The sequence below is a fragment of the Pinus tabuliformis genome, chromosome 5_1 (genome assembly GCF_031772625.1).
Source record: "Pinus tabuliformis cultivar Carrire ecotype Pingquan chromosome 5_1, CPIR1, whole genome shotgun sequence".
Taxonomy (NCBI): Eukaryota; Viridiplantae; Streptophyta; class Pinopsida; order Pinales; family Pinaceae; genus Pinus; species Pinus tabuliformis.
Window position 1 is genome coordinate 744870361 of NC_142305.1, and position 18852 is coordinate 744889212.

The window sequence follows — 18852 nt, forward strand, 5'->3', positions numbered from 1 at the left end:
AAGCTAGTTTATTTCCATTTCTGTTTGTAAGCATATTTCAGTATTTTACATTAATGAAATGAAGTATTATTTTTGTTGCATCTCTGTATTTATGGTTCTCTGTAATTTGTTGCGTTCCTGTTTAAATCCAGATCATTAGAATAATAGAGGATGATGCCTTTCTTTCAAACCATAATGGAGGGAAGGGTCCTTTGAAGAAATTGACCAAAAAGTTGGTTAACTCTAGTAGAATTAAGGTATGTGTCAAGAACATTTCTATAATATTGATGAATATGCCACATACATGGACAATTTTAGGCTACTTGAGTTAGAAGCAGTCAGGGGTTTCGACCTTGAGTATGCTTTCATACCCATCTAAATTATGTTGGATATGGTATCATTTTTCAAGTAAGGAAAGTTGAAGGTGGAGATAATCAAGTCTTGCTTGATACTCCTCAAGCTTTTCATGAAGATCTCAGTGCTCTACAAGGCACTAACAAATGCCATATACAACATGTACACCTTGCCAAAAGCATTGGTTCCACTCCACAACAATCATAAAAGAGAAACTCGATGTTGAGGAGCCAGTTTCAAAGGAAAGAGTTGAAAAAGCATGCTAGCGACTCTGCTAGAGAAGGTGGTGATAGAAATCACTCAAAATTTAATTTGGAAAAGACTCATATTACTAGAGTTAGTTCAAAAAGAAAAAGAAGTAACACCCATGCCACACCCACATATGTTAATGTTCAAGTTATGGAGATAGATGATATTGATGGAACACTAGAAGTGCTATATTGGGAAGAAAGGAACATGAAAGTTAGTTAATTGATGAGGAATTGACTCAACAGGGGACAATTGATTTTGAAATCAAGTCTGTGACATTACACCATGTAGTTTATAACAAAAATTCAAAGAAATTATAGTTTGAAAAGATGAATGTTAAAAATATTAAGTTATTGTCAAAGTCATTTCACACATACATAATGAAGGATTAAAGCCTTCCAAGTTGTTTGAATTCCGTCAAGCAATCAAGGATGCATTGGCATATTCAATTTATGAACATGAAACAGAAAATGCAGTACTAAAACAAAGAATAAAGGATTTGGAGATAACTTTGTTATCATAGCCATTATATGTTGAACATGTATCTATAGTTAGGCTAACCCAAATTGTAGAGTACATCCCAGAAAGTAGCGCAAGGATTAGGGCACCATCAATTTTGTTGGTCGGAATCTAGTTCCTGATAATATTAATAAGAGAATTGATAGAATCTTTGAAGTGTGAGAGTAGCTATGACCTCGACCAATCTATATGTTCGAATTAATTCTCTTATTGAATATTTACAAAAGGACTTGGAAAATGATGAGATGTTTTTATAAAGAGGCCCTTATCACATTTGTTATAAAGGATTTAGACATAAATGAGGCCCAAAGAAAAGAACAAAAACTTCCTTCCCTAGAGAGAAATAAAAATTAAAAGCTTGTCAGAAAGAGAGAATAAGGAAATTTCGAGAATGAATTTCCGAGTGTGACAATATTAAGAAAAGGTAGAGTAATCTAGTCTTTAAGGTTAACAAGGTGGCATTGGAAGGGCCTAGCTTAATTATGGATGGTATGTTGTTAAATTTAAAACAAATGTAGGATTGTATGGATGTACTAAGGATCATGTGGGGAAATGACTTCAATAAACTTGTTTATTTCCCAAAGGAACAAATTGAAAATTGGTTAATTCATTTTGTCAGCAAGAATTAAGACCAATCTAACATAGTATATCAAATTGCTTATGATTTGAAGGATATTGAGGATGAGTTACTCGAAATTTAAGTAAACAAGAAGTCATCATTGCACCTTTAGACGGGTACATTGAGCAATGGCTCAAGGATATGTTAGAAAAGGTAACAACTTCCAAATATCTTATTGATGGTTCTAACAATTATGTTTTCAACTCACATCCAACAATTTGAATTTGGAGAAATCTTCAACAAAGAGAGAAGCTTTCCAACACTGTAAGTAAACTGTCTAATTTGGTCCCGCACCTCCACTTTATTCTTCTCACTTAGTAATAATTGAACCTTTTTTACTATGGAGTTTTCCAGGTATAAAGGTCAATTTGTAAATTGTTTTTTTCCTCTCTTACATGGTTTTTCTTTACTATATGGTTCGAAGGATCCCAATCTCTGTCTTTAAATGGATGAATGAATTTTGAATTTCTTGGATATTACATACTTTATTTAAACATTTGTATATTTTTTAAAAGTTCCATAAAGAACTATTAAGAGTTCATGCCTAGTGCAATCTTTGGACTTTGAGTTTAAAACTAGAGATTACAAGGGTGCAACTCTTTTCATTACAATGAGTTTGAATGCAATATCTTTTAAAGTTCTCTGCAAATGTGTTCCATAATTATCTTTGCTTATTCAAATGTGTAACTTTCACTTTTAGACATGCTAGAAATTAATGATTGATAATTGCATTTGTATCTATCTCAATGTGTATCATATTATTGTGAATATCTTAGGCATGGTCCTATCTCGAACCCCCTTTTTGTTTCTTGTTTTTCCACTTTTTTTTTAAAGATTATTTGTTATAAAGGAGCACTGTTAGGCCCCTATACTACTAGTGTAACCCCTTATCGTTATTAGTACAACCCACTTATTATATTGATGTACCCATGTAGTGCCCATATTGTTACTATTGTGCCCCATAGAAGCCCACTATTATTATTATTGTGCCCTTACATTATTATTGTTATGTCGGCTCTGATTATGTTATGACCCCTTAGACTCCTATATATAGAAAGGAGATCTTTTCATTTGTATCATCCAGGAATTTTTCATTTATGTAATGTAAAGGAGGTTGCCCCCTCGAAGAGGCTGAATTTTAAGGCGTTGATCTATCTTTTCTATCTTTTTCTTGAGCTGGTTTCATAACATTTGGTATCAGAGCTTTGGATTCTAGGGTTTCGCTGCTCCAAATAGGTCATCGTGGCATTTTTGCTATAACTTTTTTTCTGCGATGTTTCAGAAGCTAAAAAAAAAACACCATTTGAGAAGACATCGCGTTGAACTTCGAGTCCGAATTTAAGAGCTTTTTGCGCTATATTTGCGGAGATATGATCTGAGGAACTTGGTCTTTTTGCAGACTCATGAATTACATTTCAAACAGGTGACCTGGGGAAAATCGTCATAACTTTTTCTCTGAGCATCAGATTGAAATTTCGTAAGAAGGTATAGAAAGAGAACAGACTGTAGTTTCTTGTATATATTTTTTAGAGCCAAAGGTCGAAACAGTGACACGTGGCACTTCATACAAGTTCGCTCTTCTAGAAAGGTCTATAATCAGGTCATCTTGGGAGATTGTGCATAACTCTTTCTTGGAGAATCCAATCTGGATCAGACTGGTGGCATTGGAAAGAGGACACAGAGGGCTACTACAGGTCGCAATTTTGGAACTTAAAGATCCGAAAATACAGAGTTACAGTTGTTTCAAGATCGAGCTCCTAAAATCAAGAAAAAGCAAGATGAGGAAGTTTGATGGCAAGGATCCGGTAAATTGGATACTTCAGATGGAGCAATATTTTGATCGACATGGTGTACCACTGTTACAAAATATATGTATTGCATCTTCATATTTAGAACCGGATCAATTTTTATGGTATGAAGGGCTTTGTTCTTGTAAACAACTTGTTACATGGTCAATTTTCACGGAGGAAATGATAGCACATTATGAGGATACAAAGAGCAACACCTTCTTTAGAGCAACACCACAACAATTGGAAAGAGTAAAAGGGCTTTGTGACATAGTGGAAAGTAAAATTATGGAAACCAGGAAGCATGCCCCTCACAACTATAAAGATGGAAGTGTTGTTTCTCCTAGCCTTCCACAACCTACAAAGATTACACCACAACAATTGGAAGAAAAAAGAGAAAAAGGGTTTTGTTACAATTGTGATAGCAAATGCACTAAAGGTTATAAGTGTGTTGAGAAGAAATTATTTTACATAGAATATGAAGAGGAGGAAGAAAAGGATCAAGAAACATCAAAAGAAGAAGATATGCGCCAGGACCCCACCCCAGAGAAAGAAAAAATGAATTAGACGATATCTTGTAAAGCATTGGTAATAATTACCACTCCTCAAACTCTTAATATAGAAGGACATATCAAGAAGAAAAAAGTGCAAGAAGTGAAAGATCACATCGAGAAAGAAGAAATGGATCCAACCATATCTTGTAATTCATTGGTCGAAATTACCACTCCTCAAACTATCAATATAGAAGGACATATCAAGAAGAAAAATGTTCAAGAAGTGAAAGATCACATCGAGCATCAAGAAATGAATCCGACCATATTTTGTAAAGGATTGGAAGAAATTACCACTCCTCAAACTCTAGAGATAGAAGGACATATCAAGAAGAAAAAGGTTCAAGTAGTGAAGGATCACATCGAGCATCAACAACAAGTTCTCCAACTTTTAAAGGATAACACCACTTCGGTGCAAAATCAAACGAAACAACAGGTAGATCAACATTGTAGTGAAAAATGTTTTGATGTAGGTGATTGGGTATTTTTACTGCTACATCTCTAGCAAGTTATTTATGAGAAGGAAATGTTGGCAATACTAAATGCACTTAAAAAATGGCGACCTTACCGAATGGGAAGACTCTTTAAGAATGAGGATGTGGAAGCATTATTTTGTGCTATTTCTATTATCCAACCAGATTGGATAAACGAAGCAAGGGATGAATGGAAGAAGGATGAAGAAGTATGGCCACTTATTCAAAAGTTTCAAAAGATCCCAATTCAAACAGCATTGCCAGAAATTGAAGAGGAAGGAAAAATCATATTGGAACCTGGAGCAGTCACAGAAACAAGAACCCAACAGCTACGAAATCGATCAATTTCAGAGTAACTCATCAAGTGGAAGAACTTACCCGTTGAAGATTCCAGATGGGAGGACAAGAATTTTATACAGAAGCATCAAGAACTGCTCAAGCGTTGAGGACAACGCTTTTTGAAGGAGAGGGGCATGTTAGGCCCCTATACTACTAGTGTAACCCCTTATTGTTATTAGTACAACCCACTTATTATATTGGTGTACCCATGTAGTGCCCATATTGTTACTATTGTGCCCCATAGAAGCCCACTATTGTTATTATTGTGCCCTTACATTATTATTGTTATGTCGGCTCTGATTATGTTATGAACCCTTAGACTCCTATATATAGAAAGGAGGTCTTTTCATTTGTATCATCCAGGAATTGTTCATTTATGTAATGTAAAGGAGGTTGCCTCCTCGAAGAGGCTGAATTTTAAGGCGTTGATCTATCTTTTCTATATTTTTCTTGAGCTGGTTTCATAACAAGCACCACCCCTATATAAATGAGGACGAAATCAATTCCCTTAAATATTATCATTGAGATTTGACCAATCCCAATGATCAACAAGGTCCTATATTCTTATTTTTCTCACTCAATTAATGCAAATGGCCCAATTGTGCCAACCTTGAACTTAGCACAATTGTAGAGATCCTCTACATATTTTTATGAATGAAGAATGATCTCTCATGTCTTAACACTTTTGAGGTGTTCTCCTTTTATATGTGATTGTGTTGCACTTGCAAGTCTTTCACTCTAAGGTGGACCCAAGTGCTCACTCCCCCAATTTCCACTAGGCTGGACATGGTCTTTACCCTCTCCATGACTTGTTTTTCCACTATTTAATGTCAAAAGGTTGTGTGCCCAAAGTGATATGCACCCAAGCATGCTCAACAATGTATTCAGTGAGTATGCATCTAGCAAATGCGTCCCATGGTTGTGCTCCATAAGTGTTGGTCCCTAAAAGCACTTTCACTGTCCATCACAACCCCAAACTTCCTGGATCCACATGCAACTCAAATACCTAAGTTTATAAAAACCAGTGCAATTATTTATGCCACTTTCTTTGTCATTGCTCTGAGAGGCACTCTCCAGTGCAGTACGAAAGAGATGTTGTCCTGTTATGTTATGTAAACATTTTGACTTGGTCAAATAACATAAAAATAAAAATGATATAAAATACAATTTAATTAAATAATAAAATTAATTATTAATTATAATAATTAATTGAAATATTTAATTCATAAAATAAAATAAAATAAAATAAAATATTATAATTATAATTATAATTAATGATTAAACCAATTTAGATCCATCTTAATTCTTAACTACAGATCTACTAAACGTTGAAAAAAATCAAATCTAAAATGCAAACCTATTTTACAATAAAACCAGATTTAATTACCTTTCAACAACTAACAAATCGAAAATTAAGATAAATCTACACTGATGGATCTTCTCCTCTCCGAATCCCATTCAACTTTCTCTAATTTCACTTATTAGGTTTTGGCCAATCTGAGCACCTATGTTTCACACTTTGCCCAATCTATGAGCAACTATATTTGACATGTTTGTGGAGTACCTCGCCAATAAACTAGAGTAATTCAAAAGCAACTCTTCCTACCGTCAACCTTACGTCAAATCTGTCTATAATCATCAGTGCGGATGGTCATGCGACAGAGGTCTCTGGAATCATTCAAAGCTAGGGGTTACAGGGACAAAACCTTTAGAATGATCGTGTGTGACGTTATGTACGAGTTTTCGATGATTTCTTAGAGTGGGTGCATAACAGGTCGCAGCGTTGGAAATAAAGATTCTATAAGCTAAATTCTTTAAAAGAATGGACAGAAACCAATATCAAGTTAAAAATAAAGAGATCTGTGTTCTGATTAAGTCGTTAATAGGTGTCCATGGGTGCAGCTCTCGCATAGTTGTCGCTGTAAGACAAGAATCCATGGACTTTTAGCATGCTGGGAAAATTAAATGGTATGCTCTATTTACACACCAACAACGTGCCATGGGGTGCCTGCGGGCATGTTTTTTCCTCAAATTTGAAAAGTAGAAAGTATGCTAAAAACAAAATGTTTGAGAGGCATGTCGTCCCATCTGATGGCAGGGCTGTCCGGCATGGTATGGCTGATAGATCGGAAAATGCGCAGCAGTTGTTTCAGATGCCACCCAAAGGAAATCTGTTCTCGTGGAATTCCATGATCACAAGATATGTTCAGGATGGTAAGATAGAGGATGCGGCCTATTTGTTTGATAGAATGCCACAACGAAATGTTGTTTCTTGGACTTCAATGATATCAGGTTTTTGTCAACATGGGAGATTAGACGATGCACGGCAATTGTTTGACAAAATGCCTGAACGCGATGTTATCGCTTGGAATTCTATGATTACAGGATATGCTAAGAACGGGAGAATGGAAGCTGCGCGATTATTGTTTGATGAGATGCCCGAGCGGGACATGGTGTCATGGAATTCGATGATTAGAAGATATATGCAATGTGGGAGCGTTGAAGATGCAAGTGAATTGTTTGAAAAAATGCCTCGCAGAGACATGGCCTCCTGGAATACAATGATTGTAGGACATTGCCAGAATGGGAGGATAGAGGATGCCCGCCATATGTTTGACGAAATGCCTCAACGAAATGTGGTTTCATGGACTGCCATGTTAACGGGGTATGCCCAGCTGGGGTGTATAGAAGATGCGCTCCAATTGTTTGACAAAATGCCTAGACGAAATGTTGTTTCATGGACTGCCATGATTTCAGGATATACCCAGAGAGGGAGAATGGAAGATGCACAGCAGTTGTTTGACAAAATGCCTGACCGAAATGTAGTCTCATGGAATGCTATGATTGCAGGCTATGCTCGAGAAGGAAAAATGCTAGAAGCCCAGCGTCTGTTTGATAACATGTCTGGACGTGATGTTGTTTCATGGACTTCAATGATTTCAGGATATGCCCAGAGTGGCAAAATGGATGATGCAAGGGCACTTTTTGACAGAATACAACATCATGATGTCATCGCCTGGAATGCAATCATAGCAGGACACACCCAGAATGGACAAAGCCAGGCGGCACTGACAATGTTCTCCAAAATGCTAGTGGCAGGCATGAAACCTGATCTTTCCACCCTTGTTACTATTTTGAGTGCATCTGCCAGCATAGCAGCTTTGCAGCAGGGTAAACAGGTACATAAGCACATAATCAGTTCAGGGTTGATGTCAAATTCTTCATTGGGGAATGCCATTGTTACGATGTATGCTAAATGTGGAAGCATAGAAGATGCACAGAAGTCTTTTAACCGAATACACGAACGAAATCTGGTATCATGGAATGCAATGATCTCAGGTTATGCCCAACATGGTCTGGGTAGTGAGGCACTTGAAGTTTTTGAACAAATGCAACAAACAGGCACAAAACCAGATCACATAACTTTTGTAGGGGGTCTCTCTGGCTGTAGCCATGCTGGCCTAGTGGATAAAGGCTTCCAGTATTTTGAATTAATGACTAACAGCTATGGCATTCAGCCAGAAGCAGAGCACTATGCATGCATGGTTGACCTTCTTGGTCGCTCTGGGTACCTGGATGAGGCAAAGGACATGATAATAAAAATGCCTTTTGAACCCGATGCAGTCGTATGGGCATCCTTGCTTGGTGCGTGCCGAGTTTATGGAAACACAGAATTAGCTAAATGGACTGCGGAGCACCTTGTTGAGTTGCAACCGCAAGATGCAACTCCTTATGTTCTCCTTTCAAACATTTATGCTGCAGCCGGCAGGTGGGATGACGTGGCAAAGGTGAGAAAGCTGATGAAAGACAGGGGAGTGGAAAAAGAGCCTGGATGTAGCTGGATAGAGATTAAAAGCAAAGTTCATAGGTTTTTGGTAGGAGATAGATCACATCCACAAACAGAAGAGATTTATGCAACACTCGAGAGATTGGATGGGTTGATGGAGAAGGCAGGTTATGCGCCAGACACCAACGTTCTTTGACAGAACATGAAAGTGCAAAACAAGGAACTGATTCTTCTCTACCATAGTGAGAAGCTGACTATTGCTCTTGGCCTTATCAGCACATACCCTGGATCGTCTATCCGAATAGTTAAAAATCTTCGTGTCTGTGGTGACTGCCACACTGCGATAAATTATTGTGAGGGATGCCAATCGTTTCCATCATTTCAAGGAGGGAAGTTGTTCTTGTGGGGAATATTGCAGTGAAGCACATGGTTTCTTACCATTCACTTGGCATTGGCACTTTTGATAATCAGGTTTTCAGCAAATCTCATAACTAGTTCTAGGCTACTTATTAATGTTGGTTCTAGGAAAACTTGAATGGATAGAGATACAAAACATATTTAAATTCCCCTTCATCAGACAAACCCTGCTCAGTAAGGTATCCCACTCCATCGTGGAAATAAATAAGAACAGTTTCTGCCCAGTATCTCTTAATCACTTGAGAAAGCAGATTCTGCCTTAAACAAAAAGCTACTGAACGAAAAAACTGACATTGCTGCGAAAAGAGTTCCTGCCTTAACCAAAAAGCGACTAACCAAAAAGATGACATCACTGAGAAAAAATATTCTGCTTAAACAAGTTTTTTTAGTCTGCATTATAACCAGAAAATTGTAGATGTGAATACTAACCTCAATTTCTGACAGAATTTTATCCATGGCCTACAGAGAATGTTCAATGTGTTTAAGAAATAGAAATTCAGGTCTAACGTTGTCTTCATTTAAATGCAAATTGTAAAGAAGAGAATCTCTCATAGATCATTTATAGGACTTTGATCTAGTGGTGATCTGTCTCGTGTTACTGGATAAAGAAATATACTGAAAACTTGCATGCAACTTGAATACCTGTGACAATTTCTGGATCAGCCTGGGTGTTCTCCTGATCGGCTTGGCACAGCTGGGATTTTTCCTTTGTTTCCTGTTCTGGTTCTTTTGGCAGAGATTGAAGATCTGAAACTACTTTTGGAACCGCTGAATTGCATGCTACTTCTTTCAGTGAAATTTCTGCCTCTAGGAGATGGGGGCAGCTTTTTCTGAAGATGGTTGGACCTCCACGTGCTACTTGGGATTTTCAGAAGTCTCTTAGTTGCTTAACACTCGATATCAATTTCTGCTGGATGGAGCTGTCTTCACCTCTTTTGGATTGTGAGGTTGTGCCTGCTACTTTTTCTTTCTGTTCATTGTTCAAAATGGGATCTGTCCTCCTGACTGGGTTGTTCTGGGGAGCCAGATTTGGGAGCTACACTGGGCAGGTCCGAGAAGGGGAAGTAGTTGTGTTTGGGCAGCCCTTCACAAAGTAGCCATATGTATCGCACAGATTACACTTGAATGGCAGTTGTTCGTAGTCCCAATCTTGGTGGAAAGTCTGTCCATCCAGCTGGAGCATGATGGCCTCCAGGAACCCCTTACCCAAAGCCATTTCCATGCAGATGCAGGAGTAGTGTCCTGATTCCTCCCTTAGGTTTGGCTGCTTCAATGAACTTCCCCAAGCTATCTCCAATAGCTCAGAGGGTTTTTCAGTCTCAGAAGATCAACGGCAAATGGGGAAGGTGAATCCATAGGGGGGCTGAAGCAATTTATGTTGTTGGATTAAAGTCTAGCATCCATTGGTTGAGAGACAAACCCCTCAAGCCCATCAAATGTAGGCCAGAGGAGAAGATCTGGACTCGGTCTTCTTTGGAATGTAAATGATGCATCCCAAATGCTTGATAAAAATGACTGAATGAGATTTTTGATGGACTGATGATTTCAGGCCATTCCTAGAGTGGGAGAGTGGAAGATGTACAGTAGTTATTTGACAAAAGGCCTGTGAGAAACGTAGTCTGATGGAATGTTATGATTGTAGGATATGCTCAAGAAAGAAAAATGGTAGAGGCTTAGTATCTGTTTGATAAAGTGTCAGGACGAGTTTCATGGACTTCAGTGATTTCAGGATATGCTCAGAATGGTAAAATGGAGGATGCAAGGGCACTGTTTGACAGATTACCACATCATGATGTTGTTGCCTTGATTGCAATGATAGTTGATAGCAGGATATACACAATAGACAAGGCCAGGCTACACTGCCACTGTTCTCCAAAATGCAAGTGGCAGGCATGAAGCCTGCTCTTTCCATCCTTGTTGATATTTTGAGTGCATCTGCCAATGTAGCAGCTTTGGACTAGGGCAAACAGGTAGATTAGCAAATCATCAGTTCAAGATTGATGCCAAATTCCTCACCGGGGAATGTCATTGTTACAATGTATGCCAAGTGGAAGCATAGAAGATGCAAATAAATCTTTTAACCAAATATATGAATGGTATTTGGTATCATGGAATGCAATGCTTCAGGTTATGTCCAACATGGTCTAAGCAACGAGGTGCTTGAAATATTTGAACAAATGCAACAAGCAGGCATAAAACCCGATTACATCACCTTTGTTGGGGCTTTCTCTGGATGTAGCCGTGCAGACGTAATGCACAAAGGATTCCCATACTTTGAATTAACAATTCACAACTACGGCATTTAACCAACAACAGAGCACCATACATGCATGGTTGACTGTTTTAACTTTTGGTCACTCTAGGCACCTGATTAGGCAGAGGATATGATTAATAAAATTCCTTTTAAACTTGATGCAGTCATATGAGGGACTCTACTTAGTTCATGCTGAACTCATGGGAATACTGGATTAACTAAATGGGGTGTGGAGCACCATTTTGAGTTGATAGCACAAGGTGCAACACCATATGTTCTCCTTTCAAACATTGATGCTGTAGCCTACAGGTGGTATATGTGGCAAAGGTGAGAAAGATTATGAAAGATGGGAGTGGAAATAGAGCATGGATGTAGCTGGATAGAGACCAAAAACAAAGTTCATGCGTTGGTAAAGGATAGATCAAATCCACAAGGAGGAGATTTATTCAACATTGAAGAAATTGGCTGGGTTGATGGAGATGGCAGGTTATGGGCCAGACACACCAACTTTGTTTACAGAACAATGAAGAGGAAAACAAGGAACACATTCTTCTCTACCGTACCAAGAAGCTGGCTATAGCTTTTGGCCTTATCAGCACTTACCATGGATCACCTATCCGAATAGTTAAAAATAAATTCTGTGCTGACTGCCACACTGCGCTAAAAGTCATTTTAAAGATTATTGGGCAAGAGATAATTGTGAGGGATGCCAATTATTTCCATTTTTACAAGGAGGGATTTTGCTTTTGTAGGGGTTATTGGTGATGCAGTGAAGTACGGGGTTTCTTACTGTCGGCTTTGGATTGATACTTTTGATAATCAGGTCCTTAATGACTCTCATGACTAGTTCTAGGATAGTTATTAATTTGGGTCATAGGAAAGGGCCGAATGAATATGAATAAAAAACAATATTTAAATTCCCCCTCATCAACCAATCCTCAATCATCAAATTCTTCCATTGCATTCTGGAAGTAAATAATTACAGTTTCTGCCCAATATCCTTTAATCACTCGAGAAAAAAGCTGCTCCCTGGCAAAACCTGCTATCACTGTGTAAACAGATTCTGCCTTAAAGGGAGAGTTTCATTCTGCATTATAACCAGAAAATTGTAGATGTAAACACCAACCTCGGTTTCTAGCAAATGACATCTGTTGGATATAGAAAATATTCAATTTGTTTAAGAAACAGAAATTTAGGATTAACATTGTCTTGTTCGTCTACATGCAAATTGTAAAGAATTGAATCTCCCATTGATAATTTCTACAACTGTTGTCTATGGGTGAATTGTCTGCTGTAACTGGATATGAACATGCTGAAAACTTATGGGTATTCTCCTTGAATACCTGTGGGTTGAATTTTAAAAACTGAGCATGGAGCAGGCTGTGCTGGAGGGGTTGGCTACCCCAGCAACCTTTGTGAAATACCTCTACACGGGATAACCTTTGCTACTCAAGCTGAATTAGAAAGAAGCACTGAATCACCTTGTGTAAAACATAGTGTCTTTGTAAGCAAGCCTTCTATTATGTACACCGCACAAATAGCAACCACAAGCCAATGAGAGGGGCCCATAAGGGATGACATGGAAGCTAGCAATGTTAGGAGCTGAGGACTTGCACTCCAAAACTAGCAATGTTAGGACCTGAGGACTTGCACTTCAAATCCAGTTTTCAAATTGGGAAAATTTTTGGTGCAGGTGATGCCTTGTAAACCGTCTCACTATTGTTGTGCATGTGGAATTATTCACAAATTACAACATACACCAAATTAGTAGAGTTTTAATCTGGAATTCTGTTAATTTAGGTATGTTCTATGCTTAGAGCGATTTATTTCAATTTTCACAGTTAGCTCAATATATTTTCCAGGTTAGTAATCACATTAGCATAATAGTAAATCGTAGTTAGAACATAAACATAAATCATAGAAGACAAGCCAAGACAAGAGGACACAAGATGTGGCACTAGCCAGGGACAAACCCCAATGTGGGGAAACTGATCCAGATTTAAACAGGAACGCAACAAATTACAGAGATAACCATATACACAAAGATGCAGCGGAAATAATACTTCATTTCATTAATGGAAAATACTGAAATATGCTTACAACCAGAAATGGAAATAAACCAGCTAGGGCGATGGTAGCTTATCTCTGAGAAGAGATGTGGTGGCTACATGCCTCTGAACTGTGTTACAATGAGGCTCGAAGACCTATTTATTGTTGAGAAACAATGGAAAACCCTTAACATTCCAAAACCTAACCCTAGGAGATGAAACGCCAAACTGTGGGCCCCGTTTGGGTAAATTGGTACATCAACTTCCCGGGGTCGTAACTTTGGCATACGATCTCCGTTTGATGCGTATAATAGCTCGTTAGAAAGATCTATCCGAGCACTACCACTTTGGGAAGGGCAACATCAGTCTAGGGACCCATGTTGCCCCCAGATTTCCCAAAAAATGTTGTTTAGGGCCTCAAAACGGCTCCAGAAGTTCAGGACCCGAAAAAATGCTAAAAATAGTAAGTTGTGCTACAATTAAGGAAACTGAAAATGCCGAGAGAAACAATGGTGGGGGTCTAGGTGGACTTGGCAGGTGGCCACCAATATCCACCTGGATCATTCCTCCCCCCTTAGGAAGCAATGGTCCCCATTGCGTTGAGTTCGTCCATGAGATGAGAAAACTTTTGCTGAACTTGTTCTCTGGTGAGCCACTTGCCCTGCTGAATGAGTTGGCCTGCTTTGACAACTCGATACAGTTGGATATTCTGTTGGCGAGTGTTCTTGATCTGTGTGTCCATGATCCGATCAGTTGCAGCTTGTTCCATGCAATCTGGATTTAATTCTGTGGGTTCGAGCTGTTCTGCAATGTCGGATGTGTCTAGCAATGGTGGAAAGTATGGCCGAAGGCGGTCCACATTGAACACTGGGTGCAGGCCAAGGAAAGGGGGAATGTTGAGCTCAAATGCATTGTCTCCCATAGCCTTAGTAATGGTGTAAGGACCATATCGGAGTGGTCTCAATTTCCGATAGGCTCCAGTAAGGCGTTCCTTTTGCAAATGCAACCAGACTTTGTTGCCCACCTGAAACTTGTGTGGCACCCAATGTTGATCATGTCGCTACTTGTACTTGGCATTTGATTTCTCAAGAATGTCATGGACCTGCTGGCGAATATGTTGGATGCGCTCAATGAAGCTGGTGGCCTTATCTATTTCGGACTGGACATGAGCTGAATTTATGTGAGTAGCTGCAAGTGGCATGGCCACATCAATGGGGCATAGTGGCTGGAATCCCAAACCCACCTGAAAAGGGCTATGGCCAGTGGAGCTGTGAAGAGCTCGGTTGTAGCTGTGCTGAACATAGGGGAGGCTCTCGTCCCATGTGCGTGGATGCTTTGAGTTATACATGCGCAGAATGTGCACAATCATCTTATTGACATCCTCTGTCTGGCCATCAGTTTGAGGATGGAAGGCTGTGGACTTCGTGAGTTTGGTGTCCAGCATTGACCAGAGACTAGACCAAAATGTGCTGAGAAACCGACTGTCTCGATATGAGATGATAGACTGTGGGATCCCAAAGTGCACCCACACTCGTTCAAAGAAGAGTTTAGCAGTGGCTTCTGCTGTGATATTCTTCTTGCAGGCCACCATAATGGCCATTTTCGAGAACCTGTCGACGACCACAAAAACACAGTCATTTCCATGCTTAGTGGAAGGAAGGCCTGACATGTAATCCATGGAGATGGATTCCCAAGGTCGACTAGGGGTAGGCAACGGGGTATAGAGGCCGTGCTTCTTAATGGTTGGTTTGGCAATGGCACAGGCAGTACATGATCTGATGTACTTCCCAACATCCTGTCGAAGATTCAGCCAATAGAAATAATTTTGCAGTACTGCCACAGTTTTCTCGACCCCGAAATGCACAGCAGCCCGACTGTAGTGTGCTTCCTAAATCATTTTGGCGCGCTCGCTTGAAGGAACACAAAGGTGACCCAGGTGGCATAACAGGGCATCCTGGAGGTGAAAATCTGGAACATGCCGACCCTCCAAGAGTGTTTGGTATGTGTGGCCAAATTCTGGGTCGCTTTTGTAGAGAAGTGGCCAATCAGAAGTCTCGTGCCCACAAGAGTTGAGCACGGTGGTTAATGCCATGATCGGTGGTCGACTGAGGCAATCTGCAACATTATTGGTGTTGCCCTTCTTATACTTGATATTCAAGTGGAACTGTTGCAGGTATGTATACCACTTCTGATGGCGATCATTCTGCAATTTCCCTTGGGTCTGTATGAACCGCAGGGGTCGGTGGTCTGTGTGGATGACTGTTTCCTTCCCCAAAATGTAATGCTTCCATTGTCGGCAGGCCTGTACAATGGAATACATTTCTTTATCATAAGTGGGGTACTTCCGGGCTGTGTCTGAAAGTGTTTCACTGTGATATGCCACTGGATGTCCATGTTGAGTAAGGACTGCCCCAATAGCATAGTCAGATGCATCTGTCTCGACCTCAAATGGTTGTTGTAAATCTGGTAACGCGAGCACTGGTGCCGTGCAGAGGCGATCCTTCAACTCCATGAATGCCTTCTGTTGAGATTCAGACCAAAAGAATTTTGCTTTCGCCACTCCCTTGGTGACTTGACTCAAGGGCCAAGTAATATGAGAAAACCCCAACACGAACCTGCGGTAGAAGTTGGCAAGACCTAGAAAGCTGCGGAGCTCTGTTAGAGTGGTTGGAGATGGCCAATCCTGAATGACTTGGATCTTGGCTGGATCGACATGCACCCCCTGTTCATCAATTATGTATCCCAGATACTGAACCTGGGTCATGCCAAAAGTACATTTCTCCAAATTGGCACATAGCTTGTGTTGCCGTAGTGTTTGGAGAACCTGTCGGATGTGGTGGAGGTGCTCTTCCCAACTCTGGTTGAAGATCAGAATGTCATCCAAGTATACTACTACAAAGGAGTTGGTGAATGGCCGCAAGATGTCATCCATTAGCCTCATGAAGGTTGCAGGAGCATTCGTCAATCCGAAAGGCATAACCAACCATTCGAAAAAGCCCTCCTTGGATTTGAAGGCAGTCTTCCACACATCAGAGGGTTCGATTGGTACCTGGTGATATCCTGACTTCAGACCGATCTTGCTGAAATATTTCGCCCCCTTTAGTTGGTCCAGGAGGTCATCAATCTGCGGGATCGGGTACCTATTACGCACAATGATCTTGTTCAGCGCCCGATAGTCAATACAGAGTCTCCACGTCCCATCCTTCTTCTGTACCAACACGATCGGGCTCCCACAAGGCGATGAACTCAGACGGATGTGACCTTTTTGGTGGGCTCCAGTATTGTAGCAATAATGCTACAACTCCTGGGGCTTCCTATCTCTAATTTTATCAACCCGGTAGTTTGTACAAACTTGGAAGCGACGGTGCTGTATGCACAAGTACTAGCTCTTGTCGCAGCTGTCACTTGGTCAGCTGGCACAAGTTCGCTAGGGCTCAAGCCAACTTCTATATGCTCTCAGAAGAAGCTTTCTAAATGATGGACGAAGGCTATCTCAAAGGAAATTAATCTATTTTGCAAAAATGAACTAAAAGCCAACCAAAACATGGAAACCCTAATCTTACTAGCTTAATCTCTATGATGCAATGGTGGGAGTGCAAGTGTCTAAGAATGATGCCATTACTGCTAGTGATATGAAATGCATGAACTTAAACTACTTCCATTGAAAAGAACATTGTTTTTGTATTTTTGCTTAAGTGGTTGGAGTGATTATGGTTTTGTTTCTTATTAGGATTTGGCTGTGCAGAGGTGGTGCGAAGGGAGAGAAAGCTTGGGAAAGGTCAGGAGGGCTAGGAGAGGTCCCAGGGGATCCCTAGCATCAGTCCACAGAAGTCCACAACGTTCAGGTGCTCGGAAACCGAGTTTGCAGGCTTCTACAGGATGTCTGCAGGGGATCCTACATGAAACTCAGGAATTCTATAGGAAGTCTGCTAACTTCTACAGGATGTGCTGTAGTTGGAGTTTTGGGTGGTGGAGGAGTGGTATGAGTGGATGGGTAAGGTGAAGTAGGAGTTTGTGGTGGTTCAGGGACAGAGATCTGAGGTGAGGAAAGAGTGAGTACAATTGGTTGGTGAATAGAAGGGTGGAAGCAAGGAAAAGTTAAAAAGATGGAGCTACGTGAGAAGTAGAAGGGTTGGAAGGCTAACGAGCTGAACAGAGGTCGAGCAGGTGGCTTTAGGCGTGGTTGAGAAGAAGAAGAACACGATAACGTGATGCTATGTAGTGTAAAAGAAACAAATCCTCTATATCTTGCACAAAACTGAGAATTCCATCAACCTATTCTAGCTGTGTTATTAAACCAATGAACAGCAATGTAAAGTGTGGAGAAAAATCGTGCATGGTGTTGGAACGAAGCAGTAGTGCTCAAGAGCAAAATGCATGGATGGATCTACAATTGCAATGACTGTGTGGCAGCTTGCATGAAAGCATAAGACTGCGTTTTTGGTGGTTGGTACAACCCACACCCCCAATCTCTAAACAGAGATGGCAGCGAGTGCACTATCAACCTTTTTTGGAGCTCTAATGAATTACAATCCTCCTACTCTAATCTAAGCAACTGAAAGCACTTGAACTGTAAATTAATCCTACTCAATCACGTAAAAGAAATCAAATCAGCAGACTGTAAATTCTAAATGCATGTCAAAACAGAGGAAATAAAGTGCTGCAAGGAAACAAGTAACAATACAAGGAAGATGAGGTCTATTGCTCTCAGGTTGGGCCCTAACCTGAGAGCTATAGCTCCCTTAAAAACTCAGAATTGAATCCAAAGCTGTCTGCCTTTATTAAATAATCATGAGTCTAACATCATGCCAAAACTGGCTTACAAAGAGCAAAAACCCAAATTGACTCACTGAAATGAGGTCTTAAGCCTTCTTATTTATACAATTTGAGGACCCAACAGTCCTCCTAAAATTTAGGGACTCGGCTGCCCAAGACTTGTAGTCAACAACAGTCCTACTTGACTTGCTTGGCTGCCCTTGTGCTGATTGATTTGGTGGCCCTTGAACTCCGAGCTGATGGTGGAGAATTCGAGGTAAGGGCCCATAAATGAAGGGGACACCTTCCTACAAATCTTTTAGCTCGTTCTCCCACGAATTTGGCTGCCAAGTGCTCATTAAGACCTTCAATTTTGTCTCCAAGTTGACCAAAAAGGCTACACAAAGCACCCCTTAGACTTGTTGGCATAATGACTAACCAAATTCACTCTATTAACATAAATATAATAAAAAACATGCAATAAACCAATGAGAATGGTGGATTAAGTCAACTTAGGAGGTTGAATGAGCCCAAATAATTGTCCATTTTTGGGGCTCATCATCACCCCCTATTGAAAGTGTTGCTCATCCTCTGAGCAACCAATCTCTCTCCTCATCTTTGATGGCCCTGGTGGCTTCTTTGGCTAACATCTCGGCTGATTTCTCCCTTGGCTTCCCTCTTTTCAAACTTCCTGTAGAAACAGTTCTCTGTCTTCCTGTAG

At 40.2% G+C, this 18852-nt stretch overlaps 1 protein-coding gene across 1 annotated transcript; it reads left to right on the top strand.

The window, feature by feature from the left end:
• Positions 1-6382: 6382 nt before the first annotated feature.
• Positions 6383-11537, top strand: LOC149167092 (uncharacterized). The gene has a single exon (XM_089432863.1). It carries the CDS (start codon positions 6820-6822, stop codon positions 8851-8853), a length of 2034 nt encoding a protein of 677 aa, XP_089288989.1. The 5' UTR covers positions 6383-6819; the 3' UTR covers positions 8854-11537.
• Positions 11538-18852: the final 7315 nt, after the last annotated feature.

Excerpts from the sequence above, each read along its gene's own strand:
- LOC149167092 (XM_089432863.1), top strand. The coding sequence starts at position 6,820 with ATGCTGGGAAAATTAAATGGTATGCTCTATTTACACACCAACAACGTG.